The sequence below is a fragment of the Camelus dromedarius genome, chromosome 14, assembly GCF_036321535.1.
Source record: "Camelus dromedarius isolate mCamDro1 chromosome 14, mCamDro1.pat, whole genome shotgun sequence".
NCBI classification, from domain to species: domain Eukaryota; kingdom Metazoa; phylum Chordata; class Mammalia; order Artiodactyla; family Camelidae; genus Camelus; species Camelus dromedarius.
This window is the reverse complement of record NC_087449.1, coordinates 21,139,050-21,163,249: the sequence shown is the minus strand read 5'-3', so window position 1 is coordinate 21,163,249 and position 24,200 is coordinate 21,139,050. Positions and strand designations below refer to the sequence as shown.

General features: G+C 40.4%; 1 protein-coding gene across 1 annotated transcript in view; it reads right to left on the bottom strand.

Annotated features, from left to right (window-relative positions):
* SLC35D1 (solute carrier family 35 member D1) overlaps positions 1-23,243 on the bottom strand; it is a 46,900-nt gene extending 23,657 nt beyond the window's left edge. Inside the window, exons 1-8 of the mRNA XM_031465340.2 lie at positions 22,632-23,243; positions 21,811-21,844; positions 21,627-21,713; positions 20,848-20,915; positions 19,206-19,277; positions 18,531-18,599; positions 16,330-16,432; positions 12,010-12,102 (exon numbers count right to left, since the gene is read on the bottom strand). Of these exons, the coding sequence (XP_031321200.2) occupies positions 12,010-12,102; positions 16,330-16,432; positions 18,531-18,599; positions 19,206-19,277; positions 20,848-20,915; positions 21,627-21,713; positions 21,811-21,844; positions 22,632-22,834 (729 nt within the window). The 5' untranslated portion in view covers positions 22,835-23,243. The remainder of the gene's footprint in view (positions 1-12,009; positions 12,103-16,329; positions 16,433-18,530; positions 18,600-19,205; positions 19,278-20,847; positions 20,916-21,626; positions 21,714-21,810; positions 21,845-22,631) is intronic.
* Positions 23,244-24,200: the final 957 nt, after the last annotated feature.

The window sequence follows — 24,200 nt, the reverse complement described above, 5'->3', positions numbered from 1 at the left end:
AAACACACACACACACACACACACACAATAGAACATTATTCAGCCATGAGAAAGAAGGAAATCCTGTCATTTGCAACAACACAGATGGACCCTGAGGGCATTAATGTGAAGTAAGATAAATCAGAGAAAGATAAAAGCTGTCTGATCTCACTTATGTGTAAAATCTAAAAAAGCCAAATCTTTTTTTTACTGAAGTTTTATCAGTTACAAAGTATCAATTTCTGGTGTACAGCACAATGTCCCAGTCATGCATATACATATATATATATTCATTTTCATATTCTTTTTCATTAAAGGTAAAAAAACCCCAAATTTATAGAAAGAGAAAGTAGAATGGTGGTTCTTAGGGGCTGGGGAATGGGGGAAATAGTGAGATGTTGGTTTTACAACTTGTAAGATGTGTAAGTTCTGGCGGTCTAATGTATAAGCCTGATGTTATAATTAACAGTACCATATTACATACTTTCAAGTCACTAAGAGAGTACATCTTAAGTGTTCTCACCACAAAAAAGAAATGGCAGTTATACGTGGTGATGGAACTGTTAACTAATGCTACCGTGGTAATCGTTTCACAATATATAAGCATATCAACCATTGTACAACTGAAACTTACACAATATTAGATGTCAACTGTATCTCAGTAAAGCTGGAATAAGAGAGAAATATTTACCACCCTAGAAAGTTCCCTCCTGCCCCTGTACAGTCAATCCCTTCCCCCATTTACAGACTCTGGGAACCTCTGATCTAACGCTGTTTACTAGAGTTTTGCTGTTCAATCAATTTTATATAAATGGGATTGTATAGTACGTACTTTTTAATGTCTGGCTTCTTTCACTTGGCATAATTCAGATGGCTTGGTTCTTTCAGTGAATGTATCTTTAACTTTGTAAGAAACTGCCAAACCGTTTTCCAAAGTAGCTATAACATTTTGTGTTCTACTGCTCTACATTCTTAATTAACACTTGGAACTGTTTGAGACCATCCCTGTGATTAAGAAAATGGTATCTCATTGTAATTTTAACTTGCATTTTCCTAATGACTAATGAGGTTGAGCATCTTTCAATGTGCTTTTTTTGCCATCGGTACTGCTTCTTTGGTGAAGTATCTGTTCAGATATTTTCCAAATTTTATTCAGGTTATTTGTCTTCTTCCTACTGCGTCGTAAGAAGTTTGTTTTAATATTCTGGATATAAGTCCTTAATCATATTATGCAAATTATTTTCAGATCTCATCTTTGGCTTGCATTTTCTTAATGGCATCTTTTGAAAAACAAGAAGTTTTAATTTTGATGAGGCCTACCATCAAATTTGTGTTTTATAATTCTTGCTTTTTATGCCTTTTCTACAAACCCCAGATCTAACCCAAAGTCACAAAGATATTCCTCTGTGTTTTCTTCTAATTGTATAGTTTTAGCTTTACTCTTAGGTCTATGGTCCTCTTGTTCAGCCAGGGCTGCTGTAATGAAGTATCACAAACTGAGGGACTTCAACAACAGAAATGTATTGTCTCCCGGTTCTGCAAGCTAGCAGTCCAAGATCAAGGTGCCAGCAGGGCTGGTAACTTCTGAGGGCTGTGAGACAGGCTCTACTCCGTGCCTCCCCCTAGCACTGGTGCTCTGCTGGCAATCTTTGGTGTGCCTCAGTTTGTGGAGGCCTCACACTGATGTCTGCCTTCATGTTCTCACGGCATTCTCCCTGTGTGACTGTCCGTGTCCAAATTTCCCTTCTTGTAACAGCACCAGTGCTACTGGATTAGAGGTCCCCCCCAATCCATCTTAATGAATTACATCTGCAATGACCCTATTTCCAAATAAGGTCACATTCTGAGGTGCTGGGGGTAGGACTTCAACATGAATTTGAGGGAGGAAATGACACAATGCAACTCAAAATACTTTTCAAGCTAATTTTTATGTATTTCCTGAGGTAAGGGTCAAGGCTCATTTTTCTGTATATAGATGTGGTGTCCTAGAAAGGTCAGCAAGGTCGGGCTGGTGGATAGGGTTGCTCAAGTCTTCACCCTTAATGACTTTCTGTTTAGTTACTCTATCAATGACTGAAAGGGGAATGTTAACATCTCCAGCTATCATTGTGGGTTGGTCTGTTTACTCTTTCTATCAGTTCTCGCTTCATTTATTTTGAAGCTCTCTCAGCAACACGTTCAGGACTGTTACACCCACTTGCTATATAAACCCTTTCGGCATTAAGAAATGCCCCTCTTTATGGTCCAGTTTCCTTTGTTCATTCCATTTAAGGTTTATTGAATGTGTGGGTTTAGAGTTTTCATCAAATTTAGGAAAAACTCAGCCATTAATTCCTCAAAATTATTCCTGCACCCCCGCCCCACCCCTTCTGCAGAATTACAGTTACACACACGTTAGACCTCTTGGTATTATCCCACGTGTCACGAATATATTTGTTCATTTGTTTTCTATTCTTTTTCTCTGCACTTCATCTTGAATAGTTTCTACTGCTATTTCTTTAATTCACTGGACTTTTCTTGCATAGTGACTAATCTGATGTTTAATACTTTCTGCTTTAGTTTTCAATGCTGATTATATTTTTCATCGCTTAAAGTTCCATTTGGGTCTTTTTTATATCTTTCTTTTCTCTTCTCATCCTTTCTCTCTCAACAATCCTTCAGTGCCTTCACTGTACAGCTTGATACCTACTGCGTCCCAGTCATGTGCTTGGCTAAACACTAAGCTGAAGATGGTTCAGTCAGGTCTGCTGATGATGAAGACACACACAGCGGCAATAAAAACATATTGCCTTATATTTGTGGACTGCGCTGTAGTTTACAAAGTGCTTTGGGATATAGCCTGTCATTTGATTCCTAAGACAACCCTGTGAGGTAGAAAGGCCATGTCTTACTATACCCAGAAAACAATGAGTGACTTACTTTAGGTAACAGCTAATCCACGGTAAACTTGAGTCTCTGTGCTCCAAGCCAAACATTCTCTACGCTGAGCATCAAGTTTTATTCAGAAAAATACTTCAAATATATAGTGTACTATGTTCCCTCTGGAACATAATAACTGTATCTGTAGATTAGTAAAATAAATCTCACGGACATGATTCCATCTATATAAAATCTAAAAACAGAAAAACAGTTCTCAAGGACTTTTTTCTTTCCCTAAATATTCAGCCTGCTTCTGGAGAAAGCCTGTCTATGGAGGAGGCAGCCTGTTGCACCCCCCTGCTCTGCCCCAGGAATGGACCTCTGGCTGCAACAGAACAAGCAGCAGCCATCTGAAGGCATAGCTGTAGGATATATATGACCCACACAGTCCTCCAGTACAAGGGCGTCCACTCTCCCCACCAGAAAGACAGCACTGAAAACACAATAAAAGCTACTGCTTATTAACCTACTGTTTTTATGCTCCAGGCTCTGAAATATTAAGTAACTTTCCCAAAATTATTCAGAGAGTAAACGCCTGTTCAGCTGCATAACCTATCATCTTTCTGTCTGTACTACTGGGGAAAACAAGACAGTATGTTCTGAATTTTTTCTCCTAGATGGCTCCCCATGGTTACTGAGCCAAAAAGCGATAGTTCTAACTCTGCCATTAATTTTCTGTGAGGCCATCATTTAACCTTTCTAGGCCTCTACCTATATTACAAATATAGAAAACTCCTCCATCTGCCTCTTGTGAGAATCAACTGTGAGAATAAAATGCAAACATTTTAAATGTATGCATAATTTACATACAGAGAGGTTATTCACTTAAACGTCTACCACTATTATCTTTCAGTGATAGATTTCCGAGCAAATTTTTCTTCTCCCCAAGATAGGAAATAAAGAAGGCACAGTGAGAATGTACTTTGTTATTCGGGAAAACAAAAAACATTTAAAACGAAACAAAACTTCTGCATAGAGATAACACTGATAAAGAACCATTGTGAAGAAAATGACCCGCTTGGTCATTCTGTGTGACGCACAGCTAAACACGTTCCCTGCCACAGGCCTCAATCTTCAACCCTGGCTGGGTGGGACTGTGACTACAGACTGAACATACAAAGATGCTTTCTTAGGTCTTCCGTCTGTTTTAACGGAGTCACTGGTCCTACAGGGGTTGGTGTAATACCGCAAGTCAATACACACCACAGACATGAAAAGAATGTGGCATAATTAATGGGCAGATGGGTTATGTAGACCCACCACTTCCTAAAACTAGGCATTTGGTTTAAATGAGACTTTCACTTAAATAAAAGTATTTGAAAAACAAAAAAAAAGCTTACTGAAAAAAATGTGTAGTTGTTTAGGTTAAAGAATTAAGAGAGAGACTGAGTAAGATTAGGCAGTAACACTACATAATCAATAACATAGTAAAATCTAGTGAAGGTATATCTGAAACTAATACAATATTGTATGTCAATTATACTTCAATTTAAAAAAGAAAAGAAAAGAAAAGAAAATCTAGTGCAGGGATGCAGTCAGATTTTGTCTAACCAGTCAACTGATCTACCCATCTGGACCCCTTGCTTGAAAAGAAAAGTCTGAGGCTATGTGCAGGTCTAGCAAGAAAGGGCTGTGACAACTTGGCAATGTCTACAAACGTAATGTTAGCACCAAACTGCCACCCCAGTTCTAGTGAGAAGCATGGAGTAATTTCAATGAGTACCCGAGCCTTAGATGCAACCATTCTCATTCCCAAGAAAATGTGCTAAGCAAAGAACTGCCAACTTAAACTTGAGATTTGAAATAAAACCCAAAGCACGATTGAGACATTTTCTTATGTGTCTAGATACCTCCCTGCTTACTATAAAGCCTAAAAATAAACAAACCACTTAGTCTTTGGATTCATGGTAAAGAAAAAAAGGTTGATGAATGATACCCTTCTATTCAGAAAATTCTTTCCCCAAAAAACTCTTGAGAGAAAAACTGAATCCTTATCCTAGAGAGTAAACATCTAGGAAACTTGTGAAGGCAGAAGACAATGTCAGTGTTGTAAATGATCTGCATGGTTCCCCCTATCTTGGGAGAGCCAGACAAGTTGATGGGGCCAGCGGTCCTAGGCTATGACCCTCCTCTGCACTACTGTAACCATCTGCCACAATTTCTCCTGCTCTGCCTCCTGCTCCTAGTTCAGACAAGGAATATGTACCCAGATATTGTCACTACCTCTGCCCAATAGGCTCTGCCACCTATGTAAAACCTACGTATGGTGGCAAAACTACACAGTCCGGCTTACCAACGGGGTCTCTTACTCTTATTTGAACAAAGCATATCCTCAAAAGAAAGAGTGACTAAAAACATTACTTTGTCAGTCAAACAATATACAAGCAAACAAAAAGATCTAGTCATTCATAAATAAAGAATAGCTGATCCAACCCACCCCTATTTGAGAATACCAAGGCCCAGAAAGCAGAAGGATTCTGTCTCTATGAGGAGAGAACATTTTACAGTTTGAGAATCAGTCTCTCTGGTCCACAGAGTGGCCCCGAAAAGATTAATAACTCTGGACAGGCTAAAGCAACAGCCTAAGAATTCCTCACTATTTAGTAGCAACGCTTAGTAAGAGACACTCCAGGTAGACAATCTGTGCGGGAACTTTTCCTGCAAAACTCATCTGAACCGTGTAATTTAATCAGCGATATAATGAAAACATTATCCAGTGTCCCGGTGCCTACAGTACTGGCCTTGTGAGAGCCACAGCAAGGAGTCTGTTCTTCCACCCTCCGGAGAACACCTAGCCGGGTGTGCTGTCAGAAAGCCAGGCTCCAGTTCCTGGGACTCTGAATCACTGGCTTTGTGCTGCAGACATTCCCTTTTGGAGGCAGCAACCAACAAGCTCAAACACAGTCTGTCCTATCTGACTCTTCGGAAAATCATTAGTCAACTGATGCTCTGCCTTTATCTATATTAACTAGGTATCTTTAGTTAACAGTAAGCTTGCTTTTGCATGACACATTTTTTTTTTAAAGGAGAATGTTTTAAAGTTGGAAGACCTATGTTTAAAAAAACAAAGTGCTGAATATGTATTGGTTCCTTGGTTTTTGGTAAACCCAGGACTTTGCGAACTTAAACATTTACAAAAATTACACACAGACACACACACGTTTGGTTTCTCTGAATACTTTGCCAAGGACTTGCATTATGTGCTCACTGGGATGAGTTGTTCAATTGGATCTTGCCTTTCAATTTTTATGGTAGTTTAGTTTTTTCTTCCTTGGCCTTCAATTCTTGCTTAAAGGCTGGCCAGCCGCATCAACTGCTCTGTGTAACTCCTTCCTCCCTGAAGAGTTGAACTTTCAGAGTCCCCGTATTGGATTCCTGTCCTAACAGAAGGAAGTGTTCCCTCCTCTACCTACTAAAAACATTAACGGTGGGATTTTGAAAAAATTAATTTGGATCTGATTTTGCTTCAATTTGTATCCTGGGTCAGGAGTCTCCAACTGTGAATAATGAGAACAAATTAATTTGTCGCACCTCCCCCAGTTACTTTAAAATTTAGAATTCATCACAGGACAGTCATTATTTATAGAAAACTTTCTTTCCCTCATGTTCCTTTTACAATGTAATTTAAAATACATTCACACAGTTCTACGATCAAAAAATATATAAGAAGCTAAATAGTGAAAAGTCTCCCTCTCGTTCCTGTTCTACGCTTACCCTGTTCTCTCTCACACACACAGACTGGTGGTTACTTTATTAGCTTCATGTAGATGCTTCCAGAGTTTCTTTACTTAAATAGTAAGTAAATAAAATGAATGTGTTATATATTCTTATTTTTCCCTTTTTATTTTATTCAAAAGGTAGTATACCATATGCACGGTTTTACACTGTACCTTTTCCTTAAACATTTTATCTTGGAGATCTTTGCATTCAATTCACAGTGAGCTTCCAAGCAAAGCGGCTCTGGGTCAGGAAAGCCAGGAGCCAGCAGATGGGAGCTGTCTGTCAGCACTGGTTATCAGGAGTCAGGGAGGAGCTGGGCTCGTGCCCTGCCGGAAGAGCAGCCCGGTCTCCCCACTGGCATGCCTTCCACTCCTCAGGACCTGCCTCAGCCCCGAAAGGGCCCTACCTAGAGAACCAACCAACTCAGGTGATTGGCCTACTCAGTTTACACGTGACAAAGCAGGCCCGGAGCGCAGGAGGGACTTGTGGTCAAGGACAGAAGTGGAGGTTGCTAGTCTATTGCATTCTGGCTCCAAATTCTCTCCACTGTACCACATATGTCAGAAACTTTTAGAGACATGTCTGCAGAGCAAATTTCAAATTCCTGTGTCAAGCCCTGGTCCCGACTTAGAAGGAAGCAGGGTGTGGTGCAGCAGGAAGAGAGAGCACGAGGTGGAGAGTCAGGAAACCTGGGTTCTAGTCCTGAGCCCTCTGTGGGTCCCCGTTCCCTCTGTGAAGTAAGAGACTGCCACCAGATGCTCTCCAAGGTCTCCTCTAAGGGCTTCCGAGTCTTTGATATCCATCTTCTAGCCGTACTGAAGAGCCTGGTCCCTGAGGTTGTGCCCAGGGTCCTGTTATTAGTTCCACCTGGAAGGTACCTTTGTTTCTCTGTCCCCACACCTCCAGACCCACTCTGACTTCTCCCGATACTTACCTATTAAGAAAATACTCCTTGTGAACAAGCTAAGCCCTTCTACCTTAGAGCCGGCTCTTCCCTGGGCCTAGATTACTCCTTCCAAAGAGCCAAACTGGTCTCTCAAATCAGTGTCTGCTCAAATGACGCTTATAAAGATGCTTTCCCTCATCATCTTATCCAAAGTAGCACTTCCCCAGTCGTCCTCCTCCTCTGCTTTATTTCTCTTCATAGCTATTACAGAATTTATGTTTACTCTGTCTCACCCCATTGGAATGCAATGCAAACTCCTCTGAAGCAGAGACATGTCTTTTTTTTTTTAACTTCGAAGAGCACCTGACATATAATAAGCACTCAATAAATACTCACTGAATGAAACGACTATTTGTAAACAATTAAGTAACAAAAAGCCAGGCTGCAGAGACTCCTCTTCTAATACTACTCTGAGGCGTTTCTCACATTCAGTAGCTTGTTCTGTACACATGGAAGTCCCACACAGGGGGGAAGATAAGTCAGGGAGGCAGCAGACGGCTTTGGGAGATAGATGTAGTCAGGCACACAGCAAGGGATCTTCCTGGAGCCAGACAGACAGGTTCTAGCACTAACCTCTGCCCCTGTACAACCTCAAGCATGTCCTTAACTTCTAGAAATCAGATAACCTACCTCACAAGTATACAACAAGGATGAGGGAAAACGATTTATGTGGAAGCATCTTATCAGGTACAGGCATCATATTCTACAGGTGAAGTACTACTTTGAGGCCAGAAGTAGACTGAAACTGTTAATATGGGAACAGTTTTATTTAAAGATAAACTGCCTGGGAACCCTCCTACACTATTGGTGGGAATGTACATTGGTGCAGCCATTATAGAGAACAGTACGGAGGTTCCTTAAAAAACCAAAACCATAGTTACCATGTGATCCAGCAATCCCATTCCTGGGCATATATCCAGAAAAGATAAAAATTCTAATTCGAAAAGATACATGCACCCTGATGTTCACAGCAGCATTATTTACAATAGGCAAGACATGGAAGCAACCTAAGTGCCCACTGACAGATGAATGGATAAAGAAAATGTGAGGGGTGTCTGTGTATATGTATATATACAATGGAATATTACACAGCCATAAAAAGAATAAATGCCATTTGCAGCAACAGGGGTGGACGTAGAGATTATCATACTAAGTGAAGTAAATCAGACAGACAAAAACAAGTATATTGTTTTATATGTGGAATCCAAAAAAAATGATACAAATGAACTTATTTACAGAACAGAAATAGACTCACAGACATAGAAACAAACATGGTTACCAAAGGGAAAAAGGAGGGACAAACTAGGAGTTTGGGACTTACAGATACACAATACTATATATAAAATAGATAAGCAGCAAAGACCTACTATATAGCACAGGGAACTATACTGAGTATGTTTTAATAACCTCTAATGGAAAAGAATCTGAAGAAGAATTTATATATGTATAGCTGAATCATTTTGCAAAAAAAAAAATGAATTAAACTGTCACACAAAAAAAGTGTCCATTCTTAAAACACATGCACATATATGAATGCTTGTCCACTTATACATATATATGTTGAAGGGAAACCCAAGCCTAAAAGACACACACTGAAAATGAACCTGACTTACTAGAAAATTCTTACCTGAAATCCTACCACATGTTCCACTCTATAATGTGAATCATTTTTGACAGGATTTCAGACAAACAGCCTATAACGAAACTGAACTTTCCAGAGATAAATGCAACCTCTCTTAGGATACTATGTGTCCTTGGACGCATTAGGTTATCTATGGCTTCCACTCACTGTTCTTGCTGATTAACAAAAAAAAAAAATTATTCAACCACCTCTATTAAGTTATATCTCTAATAAGAACCCTGAACAGGTTAGCATTACTTGTTGCATTTGGTGGATAAGAAAACCAAGCCCCATCTCCTCTAAAAAGCCAATCTTGATATTCAACCCACACCAATTTCTTCCTAACCTGAATACTTACAGTCCTGACTGACGGGCAAGCACTTAGGTGCTGGCTCTTACACCATCTCTGTAGCATGCCAAATGTCTTCCTTGCGTGGCAAGGACTATGTCATATTTCTTATATATTCCCAAAAGAACTTAGCACAGGGCTTCTTAAGCACAAGGAAGATGCTCAGAAATACTAATCTGAGTTGAACTTAAAATGAAACTGTAATAAGCACACAAGGAATTCAGGAACAAAGGCATTTAGGAACAGAGCCAAACTCAGAATTCTCACTTCCCATCTGATGATGACAGGTCTGCTCCCCAAGACAACTGTATGGTCCTCAAAGGCAAGAATATCCCCTAGTTTGTCTTCTTTTTTTCTTGTCACCTGAGCCTTACACTCTGAGACACACAACAGTACTTAACAACTATCTCACAATGTTAGAGGGAGAGTACGTTAGGGAGAGAATGTTAAGAGAAAGAACATGAGGTTGTAAGCCTGCCTGCCAGTACGTCCATGTGTACCCCAACAAATGTTTTGTAAGAATCATACTGATATTAAGGATGAAGATGAACAAACATTTATGTGAAACCCAAAACATTGTTGAGGTTGAATACAAAGCCTCCACAATTAGTTTATTATCTCAACATGAAAGTATTTAGATACATTCTGTCATTAAAAAAAATTCTTTCAAAATAAACCTTTCTTGATTTTGCCTGGCATTTCCTTCAGAAAAAAACAAAAAGGTTACTAAAATTCCACTCCTTTGCTTAAAAAAGGAAGAAAAGAATAAGAGTAAAATCTAAATCTCATCCCGATGTAGGTGGCAAAGTTATTCTTTTCCAGGATGAGTAAACACTCTTAATTATACTGAAGCATTTTAAATGGAAAGTGTGTTACTAAACTTACAAATATGCATGAGTTTTGCTATGACCTGGCAGACAGCTTCTAGTTAAATGATCATCACTCTGGAATGAAGAAACATCTTTGGTCAATTTTTTCAAGTAGTTACAAGCTACTAGTCAAAGTTTCAAGTGAATGAAAATTCCACTTTTACCATATTTATAGAATATCTAGCCACGTTAACTTCTCCAACTTTCTCACGTGCAGACTGGCCTCAAGATTTGGAACCAATTGTGCTGCCACGAGGTGCCTGGTTACTTAACATTACGTTCTTGCCCCAAAGCTAAAGAGTGCTTCCGCCTGCGTCTGTTGGCGGGAGGCAGAACACTGGGAAAGGACCACAGCCTGTGAAGTCAGGCCGACACTCCTCTGCACCGGCAGAATGGCCGTGGGCAAGTTTAGTGTCTCTGCATCTCTATTAACGTGATGGTAAAACCTTTGGGTTAATTCAAACTTCTTAGAGCCGTTATGCGGACTACATTACATTACATACATAAAGTGACTAGTACATAGTAGAGCCTCAATAAATGTTAGCTTCTCTTCCCACTTTTTTCATAGTCACAAAAAAAGCTATTCAACACTCTATTATTCAAGCAATAGCTCCATTTCCTACCTTGGAGTCATTTTCAGGCCTGCTGGCAGCCAGGCCACAGCTCACTAAAACATTTACATATGTTCTATGCCAGTTTTAAAAGAAAGAGTTCTTGATGAAAAAAACAAAACAGCTTTATAAGCAGTCTTCTCCTGCCTTTGATTCAAGAACAAGTTTTTTGAACAGTTTAACTACTTTCAAAAACCTTTTCTTTATTTAGCTTCCCACTGATTGTAGAACTAATCACTGTCATGAGAATAAATAAGTAACACATTTATTCTGAAGAAACTACTAGTCAGGGGAATCATTAGAAGGACTCTTGGCACAGAAATCCTTGGCAGAATTCTGTTTCTATTTAGTTTGCAAAATTTTGTAATTCCAACAAAACATTATCAATTTTTATCCTATGAATATGGGGCTTATTTCAGAGAAAAATTGTCTGGATTTAGTTTGCTACTTTATTTTGGATTTATTTAGCTGAACATTTGCAGAAAATGAGTAAACTATTTTATTAGTTGTTATTTATACAGTCAAGTCACCACACAATGCTAAGTATCTCCTAAGGGAAAAGGCAGCTTGGGATTTAAGCCAGGATGACAACTGTAGCCCCAAACTGAGAGCTTCTAGAGCTGCTGAGAATATTGCTTAGATTTGAAAAATTCTACTATTTTGGGATTTTTGTTTCTCAAGGATAGTCTGCCAGTCTTCCTCATCTGTAGTTTAGCAGAAACATACGAGTTCCCTTCCTCCACCCACCTGGCACAGAAGAGGACACTAGCTGGCACACACTATTTTTATGCTGACAGCCAGAGCTACTTTAAGCTATTTCAGTACTATCCAAGAAGGTCAGCATGACATTAGTAAGCTAAAAAGTGAATTCTCAAGTTTTTGATCACTTAATAAGGACACTGCTTTTTAACAACCCCACAGTCTATCCCTTGTTCATACAAATAAGAATACAATTCAAAAACATAAGCCATTAAACCACAATTAGAAAATCCTACCTTTTGTGCATCTCCCGTAAAATATGCAATGGCCATGGTGGGCAGAATCATGAACAGTGCATTGTAGTAGAGCAGACCGTACTTTCCCAGCTCCTAGAACAGCAAATAATTAGGTGTTTCATTTCATTCTAGCAGTTAGATAGAGGCAACCCTACACAGAGTAGCACCCCCATTACACACACACGCCTTCCTTTTCCACAACATACACAGTAAATTCAAGTCAGGAGTTCTGCAAACATTAGGAAATAACCTAAGCTCCCCACCCCCCAAAAAAGCAAACCTACAAGATTTTAAGTTTATTTGAAATAAATTCCTTGAATGCTGAAGATCAGAGAAATAAAAATGACACCAACTGACTGCCTCCGAACAGCAAGCAGGGAAGAGGTTATTTTGAACACACGCATACATCTCCATAGGAACACATGCTCGGAGCCCTTCCCTTTCCAGAACTGAACCACAAGTCATCAAGTTAGTCTTGGGCTTTTCAGAACCATAACAGAGGGCGACGTAAGAGAGACGGAAGTGGGGAGGGTATATTCAGCCATAGAGCGCATGTTTAGTATGCACGGGTACCTCCAATAAAAAAATAATAATTTTTAGAAATTAAATTGAAAAAAAAGAGAGATGGAAGGACAGACCCAGACACACAGACTCACACCCAGACCAACGCAGACATAACGTCCCAGGGAGGTATTTCTGAAAATGCGTAAGTGAAGCACAATGCAAATGAAGACCACCCTACGAGTCCCAAAACAGTGTGACTGGTAGTGCCCTTAGCTCCTGGGAAGCCACAAAGGGCCGCATACACCTCCAAGCACCAAGCACGGGGAGCCTATGAGAACCCTGGGTCCCCCTTGATTCGGGCAATTCCAGGACATTCAGCAGGAAGCAGAGTCACCCGGAAGAGCAGGCCTGAGTCTGGGGGCTTCAGGGGCAAGTAGAGGAGCAGTGAGGATGGGGCGTAGTACCTGCCTAACTTCTGTGATTGAAAGGCCACCAAATGATATGAAAAGTCAAACTGCCTCCTCAAACGCAGCTTTGAGAAACTGGAAACAGACATCCAATAACAGAAAACTATAGTTGATTAGACTCTGACACAACCGTACAATGAGATACTACGCAGCCGCTGAAAATGTTTACCAACACTGACTGACAAGGAAGGTGTTTGTGAAACAGGACTAAATGGAAAACACAGGTTAGAAAACATGATGTATCACCTCTCTTCTATGTTCCTCTCATTGTTCGGAGTGCACCTACAAACACACACACAAAAGGCATCTACCAAACAGTGCCTCTCACTTGATGGTGGAATTAATGGAGATTTGTATTTTCTTCTCCGTTTATCTACATTTTCTACTACTTATAAATGTGTTATTATTTGTGTGATTTTGTTACAGTTAAAAATGTTTTAAATTTAGTAGCTGCATTCATGTCTGCATGCAACACTAAGTCTTTATGCCACATGATTCGTGCTCAAAGGACCATGATTATAAGCAGTAGGGAAATTACAGGTAATAAAATTCCTGACTTATTAAAAGCATCTGATTGTGGCCCTACTGCCTCTCAGATAAACCAAATGACTGATGCTTATGGCCACCACAAGCATCAGTGAAAACCTGTGCCTCACTTCTAAGGCAGCAAGAGAAAAACCATTGTAGGACAAAACCACCTTTAACAACAGTGTCCCAACAGCAAGAGATGTGAGTATTATCCCGAAGTAGAGGATACCCCCGCCTCCCCCCAACACACACACACACACACACACACACACACACGAACACACCCGTGTTTCACATCTTAACTGTTTTGAATATCTTCTCTCCTGCCTTCTTAAATAGGGTACACTGACTAAAATTTAACTCAGGGCATCATGATAAACATGCACTCTTGTACTGTGTTCTTACATGGTGTTGCCCATTTTTAAGTAGTTCCATCTGACTTCACAGTTGTGCTGTTTCTCTTGCAGTTAAGCTGACCTTTTATATTGGTGAGAAGCCCCTCTGCCTCTAGCAGCACTGCTGCTCCTAATCCATTCACTATGAGTAGCAGATCAATATGCCTAAAAGTTCTAATACAAGTAAGTCAGAAGTCATTCCTGAGGGAGAAATTAAAGGACTTCCCTGGGAATAAAACACCCAGAAACCCACTTGGCTCTCTCCTAGGTTCTAGGATATGCTCTAGCCTGTACTGTCCAATACTGTAACCACTGGCCAAACGCAGCCATTACAGCTGAGTTACAATGACATTAAACTACTAGTTCAGTTCCTGTTGCGCAGGTCGGGTATCAAGCACTCTGCAGTTACATGCGGCTAGTGGCTACCGTTAGTGCACAGCAGAGATAACAAAAGATTTCCATCATCACAGAGCTGTGTGGGACAGCGCTGTTTTAGGCAGCTGAGGCTGTTGGGCGAATGAAATGTTATTATCACCACCTATTTTCCAAAGCAGAAAATGGGCTGAAGAAAAAAAACAGAGTAAAACTAAATCTCTAACTGCTCCCTTTTTTTCTATCACACAAAGATAAAAATTTCTAATAGCAGCTTCCATTTAAATGCAATTATCCTACAGAGTTGTCAAGGCAAATCAGTGGAAAACAGGACAGAGAAGGCACATTTAAAGAAAATCTGTTGGAACTAGATCTACACTGTCCCTAGTTCTTCAAGGTTACCCAAAATAAATATCCTCTGAAAACAATAAAAAACTATTGGGATGGTTGTGTATTCTATGACTCTCTCCGGAAATGGCAAAGCCAGCTGCCAAGATGATACCAACTCTATAGTAATCCTACTATCGAGTAAGTAGGGCATTTGTATTTATGACTTGAACCCTAAAAAAGGACCTGAAATACTTTCAAGCATATCATACATGTAACAGAGCAGGTAGAAAACTGAGCAGGTACGGTCATCTGACTAAGAGAACACGTGGGTAGGACAATAAGATGAAGCCATCGTCAGTTACACGATTTAATTATGAGATAAAAATACACCAGCTACTCAGGAAAAACTATGACGACATCTGTGATAAACATCTCATGTTGGTTCTCATACAGGGTACACTACGACAGAAAGGACAGCACCTTCAAGAACAACCCTATGATACATGAAGCTGAGTTCCATATACTTCTGACAAGAATGCAGTCTTAGTAGGGGAGGGTATAGCTCAGTGGTAGAGTGCATGCCTAGCATGCACGAGGTCCTGGGTTCAATCCCCGGTACCTCCAAAAGTAATACAGAGATGAACCTAATTACCTCCCCCACTTTAAAAAAAAAAAAAAAAGAATGCAATCTTATACCATAATGCAGTAAAAGCAATGTGGCTCAAATGTCAGCATTCTGATGGTCTGGCTTGAACTCAAAATGAAGTTTGGTGTGTTTATATTCAAAGTATGCAGTGGACAAACAAAAAATATCTTTAAAGCCTTTGTGTGCAGGCTGCAAGTTGTAGGAAAAGAGCCGGGTATGTAAATCTCGGACATGAGATCTAGCCCAGGGAACGCCCAGGGAACTTGGTGTTGCCCCTGAAAGAGAGATTCTGATGCTGCCTCGTTTCCCATTACAGTCAGCTCTCCATTCCCACGGGTTCTGCATCTGAGGATTCAACCAAGAGGGAACGGAAAATAGTTGGTGAAAAAAAAAAAATTCCAGAAAGTTCCAAACAGCAAAACTTGAACTTGCCACCCAAGCAACTATCTACACAGCATTTATATCATATTTACAACTATTTACATAAGATACATTGTATTGAGTATCATAAGTAATCTAGAGATGATTTAAGTATACGGGAGGACATGCACACTTTATATGCAAATACTACTCCACTTTATGTAAGGGACTCGAGCTTCCATGGATTCTGGTAGTCTGGGAGGTTCCTAGAACCAATCCCCCACAGACACCGAGGGACAACTATATTTGTAGGACAAATAAACAAACTCCATTCTTGTTTGGCAGTCCCTTCCAACTCACTTCTAAAATTTGCTCAAGGGTTCCAGACACTTCTTCCTTGTCCAGGTCCCTCACCAAGTCTTCTAGAACATTTATGACACTTTCTCTAATGAATGCCCCTTACTTATATCACTATCCCGAAGTCAATACTCACTCAGTCCCTTCCAGAAAAGGCAACAGTAAAGTCCAACCGCTAATTAGAAAATAAAGTATCTTATGTGAGCACCAACGTAAAGGCATTTTACCCTCAGAGATCCCCAAGTCTTTCCCATCTCTCATAAATACTTTTCTTTATTCCCCACTCTTTCTCTGGTGCTTTGGCATCACCATTCCCAACATCAGTAAACATCTCTTAAAGAAGCTTTAGACTGCTACCTACTTTTGAATCTAATTTTTGTTTTACGTAGGCACCATTTGCTGCTGTCAGGGCATCGTTTATCAGAATAAAAACATATCCTTCCAGGTCAAATGCCAAGTCAGAGCTGCAAAACAAAAACAACACTTTAGTATCAACTAACATTTTAAAAACATGTGTGTATAATATTAAATAGGGCTGAACTACAATATTTCCAAGAACATACACTTATCTAAGTAAGTGAATGTTAGGCATTTTATCAACTACTAGTACTCTTTGGTTCCTGGTTCCAGTTTGCAATTTCATAATCAGTAAGAGAGTCTTCACAAATGAGGAGCAATACTACTTAGACACAATCATTAGCAATAACCAACCGTCAGTTAATAGCACACTGCTCTGAATTCAATGTCAGACAAGAAGAAAACCACCAAGTTCACCAAGACATACACCTGAAGCAGGCAGAAGGTATCAGAACACAATTTCACAGAAAAGGACACCAAAAGGGGGATGAAGCTGTCAACGTGTCACTTTCCAAAGGTTCACAAAAAAGGTAGGGCTGTCTTGCACAGGTGGTTGGGCCACTGGGTGGAATTTCTGAAGTGTGGATTATGGGCAGTTCTGAGATCAGGCTACCCCAGTGTCTAAGCACACCAGGCGAACTCAAATACTTAAAATAACTCCTTAATGAGCCTATCAGCTGTAACTAGCAGGACTAGGGAAACTGAAGTTTTCCTGCATTTAGTAGAGCACTGGGCCCAAGAATAAGAACTTAGTAAATTGAACAGAATAAATGAAAATCTAAGAAAATTATGCCTTCAGCATATTTTAGCACCCTAGCTAACACAGGGGCCCCATGTTCTGTGATCTTGCAAAGGTGCCATCTATTTGTAACTACTACATGGAACAGACTTCTCAGGAGCTCCATGCCACTACCATTTCAGACAGAACTAGCCTAACGTCCCCTTCTTCCAAGCAGCCTGAAAATCCTCTTCCTCCCAATTTCTTTCCCAAGTAAAAGGTTCTAGTTAGATAGGGCTGGACCAGGTAGCAATTCTCCTCAGAAACGCTATGCCGGCCAGAGTCGGCCCTGAGGAATCCCTGTTGTTTTGTTCAGCTTTAGATCCCACCAGCTTCAAGCAAATGCTTCAAAGACTGGCAGGGCACCTTTGAAAAGAAAGTTAGGAAGCTCATATAGAATTTCTCCAAGGAGGCACTATTACCTAGAGGGAAAAGCAGTCAGCTATATAACCAAATTCTGGCAACTAATTATTTTATTCTTTTTTGTTTTAAGATTGAAAGTTCACTTGGAGATTTAGGGTGGAACAGAAATTTGACGCATAATATTTCCCCCCAGCCTATACTATAGGGATATGGTGAAGATAAATGAGCCAATTCAAGAGGTACACTGGAATTGCCAGATGGAAAATAGCAGACTTTGTGGCATTAGCAAACCCATATATGCATGCTCGGGGCTCAGTAAAATGTTGTAGAAGACTTCTAGTAATCATTACAATTTTCTAAGTCTTTGGGTATCCATATTCTCCACTCATTTTAAAATGAAAATTTAAGAATAATGGAAAAAAGCTGTTGTAATTTAACAGAATATCTAAGTTAAAGGCATTTGTGATATAACTTAGGTGAAGCCAAATAAATCAATTCTATTATTTATCATTCCATAAGGCAAATACTTCATTATCGTTGGCCTTTTCTGAGACATGATTTTCTAGCATGCAAATAAAAGAATGCCACATGGTTTATAAAAGCACACAGGCCCTGGCGTCAGGCACAGATTCAAACCCCAGCCCCGCGGCTTACTAGCTGTGTGACCTGGAGCACGTTATTGAACTCATTTGAGTTTCCTCAACTGTTAATGGGACAATTATACCCATACCTTTCAGAATGGTTATGAAAAATATATAAATGATGTGTGTAAAATGCCAAACATATTGTGTGGCACAAGGTATGTGCTCAATAAACAGAAGACAGTATAACAAACTCTAAATTACATTAACTTTTAAGAATCCCAAGAACGATTTTGCCAGCCTTAATCTTATTACAGTCAAAATGATTTAACTTTTTTGAAGAGTCTCTGGGTACTTCTCAAAGACATGATTCTTATTTAGTCTATAAAAAATTCTCTCTACTGGTAATTGATCATTTATTATCAATAATTATTAATAATTTCTAATGTGCTCTCATAGGTTTTATATAGGCCCACATCTTACCTGGCAGCTACAAAGGCTCCAATAATCATTGCAAATACAGTCATCTTAATACCCCAAGAAAAAGTCTTCCTACAAAATAAATAAAAGATATATACATGTGGCTTCAGTCATTCACAAAGACTTGTTTTACAACAGAGGCAAAAAATATACGTTTTCTTTAAAAAAGTTATAAATAATATTTTAAATAATTCCAAGGAATTGGATACTTAAAAGAACTCCTTTGATGAAGCAAAAGCTTATTTTGTTATATCAAAAGTATGCTCATTTTTTTCTTATTTTTATCATTTGTTATTGAGTTTGCACTTTTGCAAATCAGAATTTCTTTAAGTAGAAGATGGTCACATACATCTGTAGTAAAAGTAACCAAGACATGAACACCATTTAAAACCTACACCGTTATTTCTGAACCAGCTTCACCCAGTGGTAGCAATAGGTACAGGAATTCTTGAAGGTATATCTCATGCTCAGACAGGTTTCTAACTCCAATTCACAACCTTCCCAACTACTGCTACCATAAACTATCAACTTCTATAGTAAAGGGAGAAAGTTGCTTAAATTTCTCAAAAGATAAAGTAGAAACAACACAAATAATTTTAACATATTACACATGTTGGGCACCTTTTCAAGGTGATTAAAGTTTTGCTAAAGACTAGATATATTAGAAATTTTGCTCACTTGAGTAAAACTCCTTCAGCAAACATTGTAAACAGGATGGAGAACCTTCTCAGAACTGTAAACATTGGCAAGCTGCAAAAAAAAAAAAAAAAAAAAAAAAAAGGTAAAATAAAATTTAACTATTTTTTCAACTAAGATTCTCCAAATTAGTATTTTAAAATAATGCTAATCTTTCTTCCATTATGGAAATTCCATGATGATTCATCTGTGACTAAATCAAATCCTTATTTTTCTCTTGAAAGAATTATTTGAAAGTCTAAAAGGGTTGCTTTTGTAAAACTACCAGAAGTAAAAAACACCAAACTAATTATAAAATGGTAGAGAACATACATCTACTATCAAAGATAATAAAAAAAACCCACTTTTTTATTTTACTCTGCTTATTATTATGTTAAACACCCGACAGTAACCATGTTAGTTTTTACAAGAGATGACTTCTTCTTTCTTTACTAGACTGATCTCCCTTCCCACCCCCTACCCTTCACACAATATCTGTAATAAATCATTTCATGAAACATTTCTTGATTGTCCTTTTGTGGAAGTAATTGTATCTTCCTCTGAATTCCCTTCTGCCTGCACTAATCAAACATACAACTTTTTGCAATATAGTTATTTCTGAATATATCTCATCTCACTCCAACGTGCCTTCTACTTAGCTAGCAATCAAAGGTAGGGTGTGAATGGATGAATGGATGGATGGATGGATGGATGAATGGATGGATGGATGACAATGGGTGAAAAAGAGCAAACTATACAAGCAGCACTTTGCAGCAGGTCTGCATTCTTTCCAAGTGGGTAATGAGATGGGAAAGGATGCCCCACCCATGATAAATTTGACTTCCATGGAACCCTCCCTGGAGATATCTTGGTGGTCATTCTGTCAGGTTTTCTTGGGGCTGAGGAAATAAAAAATGCTTGGTCTCTGATCCTCAGTGATCTCCCCACTCTGTTTTCCAATGATGCAGTATACCAGGGGTTTAGCTCATGTGGCAGTGAAGCCATGGGTTTCTGTTAAATGGCTTCCCGATGTGTATACTTTTAACATCATACACTCATCATACAACTTCTTGAGTGGAAAAGCCAAGGACTGGGGAGTTAGAGGATAAGATGACAGTGCTGTCATGGAGGAAAGAGCTACTGCTTCTTTCTGAGAGTGAAAATGCTGCCTTTATGGTCATATGGCCATGGGTTAAAATGTTCATCATATTTGTATCAGGGTTCTATCTGATGTTAATTACCTCATGTTAAAAGAAAAACTACAAAAGTTCTCATAACCATCCACTAATTTTGCTTGTGAGATCTGCCTAAAATATAATATTTATGAATTATATTAAAGAATTGAAATCTCAGAAACCTAGCATATATCCTTCACTATTACAGGTCTGGAAAAATAATGAAAACCTCCCTTTACATTTCTACCATCAAGTGAGGTGAGAAAACTCAAAATAAACAGAAAACTCTTCTTTCTCTTGAAACTTAAAGAAACTTAAACTAAACCCTTTGGTGTAACCTCTAGTCACAGAAGGTTTCTGGTCCTTTTCTTTTTCCAGAATCAATAACAATCTCTTAAATATTTGACATTCAAGTACAATTTTAAGAATACATTATATTAACCTCACTAGTAAAATAAAGTTATCCATACTTCAGTTTCTTTGTGCTGAACAGTCCCGTGATTTGGTTCCCAAAATATAGTAGAGGTAGTGGAAACGTCTAGAAAATTTAAAAAGGGATAACAAAACTCAATAATAAAGACAGCTAAAACAAGGACCTTTTCAAACAGAAACAGTTTTGTTTATATGATCAAATTATTTCCACTTAAAACGTAAGATTAGTTTTCATACACAAGTTTGGCCCCCATGAAGCACCCAATCAACATTATTCCTGGATAAATAACACTAAGCAGAAAGAGAGAGGGAAGAATGGAGGAGGAGAAAAGAAAGAAATATGAATATGATCGAACCAAATGGAACAGAAATATCATTTACTTTAAAATATGATAATGTAGTGCCTATGGCTCTAATGTCAGCAGGAAAAGGAAAGGCATTTCATCCTCAGATGGAGTCAAGCAGAGGCAGACAGAAAAATAAGAAAATAAGCCCAAAGAATAATGAATGCAGGATACACTGGCTAGATTAGATGGATGTAGAAAATATAAAATGGTTGTACTCCCAACAAGTGTTCATTAATTAAAACAGAACACAAGATTTCTAGGGGCTTTTTTCTCCTTAATTTTAAAGAGATTGTGGAACTTTTTAAAAATACACATTACTACGTTTATTCTTCACCTTCATTATACCCACTCTGGGTTGGGAAATTTCAAAGCTGCAATTTTCAAATACGTAAGGGACTGGTAAAAAAATACATACAGTGGCTTCTTTTCAGAAAATAAGGTATTACTTTTTTTTTTTTTTTTTTTTTTACCTTTCGAGGTACATTTCTGTCAAGGTCAGGAAACTTGACTACTCTGAGCGCCTTTCCCACCCAGAGAACTGCCACTGTGGCCACCATCTGTAAACAGAGAACACAGATTCACTGTTCTACATATAAAGACACACACAGAAGTTCCAAAGACAGAAACCACGTAATGCTGAAGATTCCAACTAACCTGGCCAAGTCCAACACATAGTGAGGAGGGAAATCTACAAAAACGGTAGAGAAAAAATAACAGGGTCAGAAAAAGCTCTGTGCAATTTGCACACTGGCAAATTTTGATACATAACACACCAATGTCTACCCCTTATCCAAATGGCAATCGGTGAGAAAAATCCCTGCCGGTTGTCAGGCAACCGGTGATTTTGCAGCCTCGGGCGGCCACTTGTCTCATCTTGTCCGATTCTACAATTTCAGTCGGCTGCCTGCAACGGATTTTTCATGGAAGTGAAGACATACATCTCTTCAACGGTTTCACACCTTTAAAACAAAAATGCTTCTGCCTCAGAGTCCAGTGGCAGCATCAGAATCATCTTAAATGGGCTTGAGAACGCGCGTACTTCCCCGCAGGCTGTCACCTGAAGCCCCGGACCTCGGCCCAGGCTGCGGGGAAGGGAGGACATCCCTCGCCCTGCTCCCGGCTTGGCATGCACAGGAGCCAAAAAGTCACGAAGCAACTTCGCTCCGCCGCTCGGAAGGGCAGGGTTTCCAGGGCGCTGCACGGCAGGCAGGGCAGGTGCTTTCCGAACGCGGCCCTGAACGCGTGCCTGGCCGTCCGGAGCCCCGAGCTCTGCGCTGGGAGCGGGACGCCCACCACGGGGCCGGGGCGTCAGCCGGCTCCGCCGCCCCGGCTGCGTGTCAGCTGCCCGCCCGCCCTGCCCGGCTCCCGCCCAACTTTGTTCAGCTTCAACTTTGCAGCCAAAGTCCAGGAGCCGGCGCCCAGCCGCCGCCGCCCGCTCCTCTCCGCGGCCTGGGCCGCCGCCGCCCCGGCCCTACCTGTAATTGGTGAGCACGCTCTTGTTGACCACCACGATCAGGAAGGAGCTCACGCCGTAAAAGCCGGCGGCCAGCAGCTTCAGGAACACGGTCAGCGTTTCGGCCGACGCCATCCCCAGCTCCTCCTCATGTCTGAGTGTGGAGGATTTCGCGGGGGCTTCTCCTTTAACCCGGGCATGCTGACGTCTATGAACTTCCGCCATGGCTGCGGCGGCGGCGGCGGCGGCGGCGGCGGCCTGCGAGGGGGGCGGCTGGCGGCGGGGCCGAGCGGCGCGGGGCTCTGCGGCTGCAGCTCGCGGGGAAGCCGGGGACCGGGGCCCGTGCACTGAGCCGGCTGCGCTCGCCGCCTCGGCTCCCCGCGCGGCAGCCGCCCGTCCCCGCCCAGGGGCAGGGACGCTGGGGTTCACACGCCCGGGGACTTTGGTCGGGCATTGTGTAACGCGGGGTCAGAGGGTACGCGCCGCGCCAGCTCGGCCTGCGCAGGGGTTGGAGAGGGCCTGGAATGGGGGCAGTGGCGACCCTGAGTCCGGGGCGGAAAGGGAGAAGAAGCCAATGGGGAACACTCGAGGACCCCGGGCGCCAGGCAGCAAAGCACGGCCGCCGAACGACGCGGCCGCCTCGCGCCTGCGCACGAGCCCGCGCCGGGTCTCTCCGCTGCGGCGTACCTGGGCTGGGGGTGGGGGGCTAAAAGCCGTATTCTCCAGAAAACTGCCGCAAAAAAAAAAAGCAGATCCTTCTCCACTCGGTGGTAACAGGTGGCTGGTTAAGTGGTTAACACGATATGTGTGTCTAGACTCATTCTGAGTGCTCTTTTGGTCTCTCTTGCATAGGGCCCAAGCTCTTCAAAAGTATCAGATGTGGATCAAGACTAAACACTCAATAAATATTTTAATTTTGCGTTGCCTCATTTTTCTTACGGTTTCTGAATCCAAAAACACCAAACAATATTTCCTTGCAGATCAAAGGAGATTTTTTTAAAGAAAATTATTGACATATCCAAAAATTAGCAAGATAATCAAGTGGCTTGGGGATTGGTGAAGGAGCAAGGTGTGTTGGGACCTGAGTTCCAATTCTAGGATTCCTAGAAATGCCTCCTCACTAACTGTGTGCTCGAGGGCCAGTTAGTTGATGTCTCTAAGCCTGCATCTCCTCATCTCTGGATATAAACCAGAGTTAGTTTTCATAAATGGTAAACGTTATTATATAATAAAAATCACTATTATCAGCTTAAGCAAAGAAATGACATCTAATTTTAGTGTCAAGAAAAAGTACTTTGAATTGTTTATGTAAATGTTTGTTTATGAATTATTTATGTAAATAAAATATCTTTAAAATTTTGCCATATTTTAATATTGTCAAAATATACATAACATAAAATTTACCATCTTAATCTGTTTTTTATTATGGTAAAATATGCATAATATAAAATTTGTCATTTTAACACTTTTTGGGTGTACAATTCAGTGGCCTTAAGTTCATTCACATTGTTTTGGAATTCTTAACACCACGTTTTTCATCATCTCAAACTGAGATTATGTAGCCACTAAACAATAACTCCCATTCCTCCTT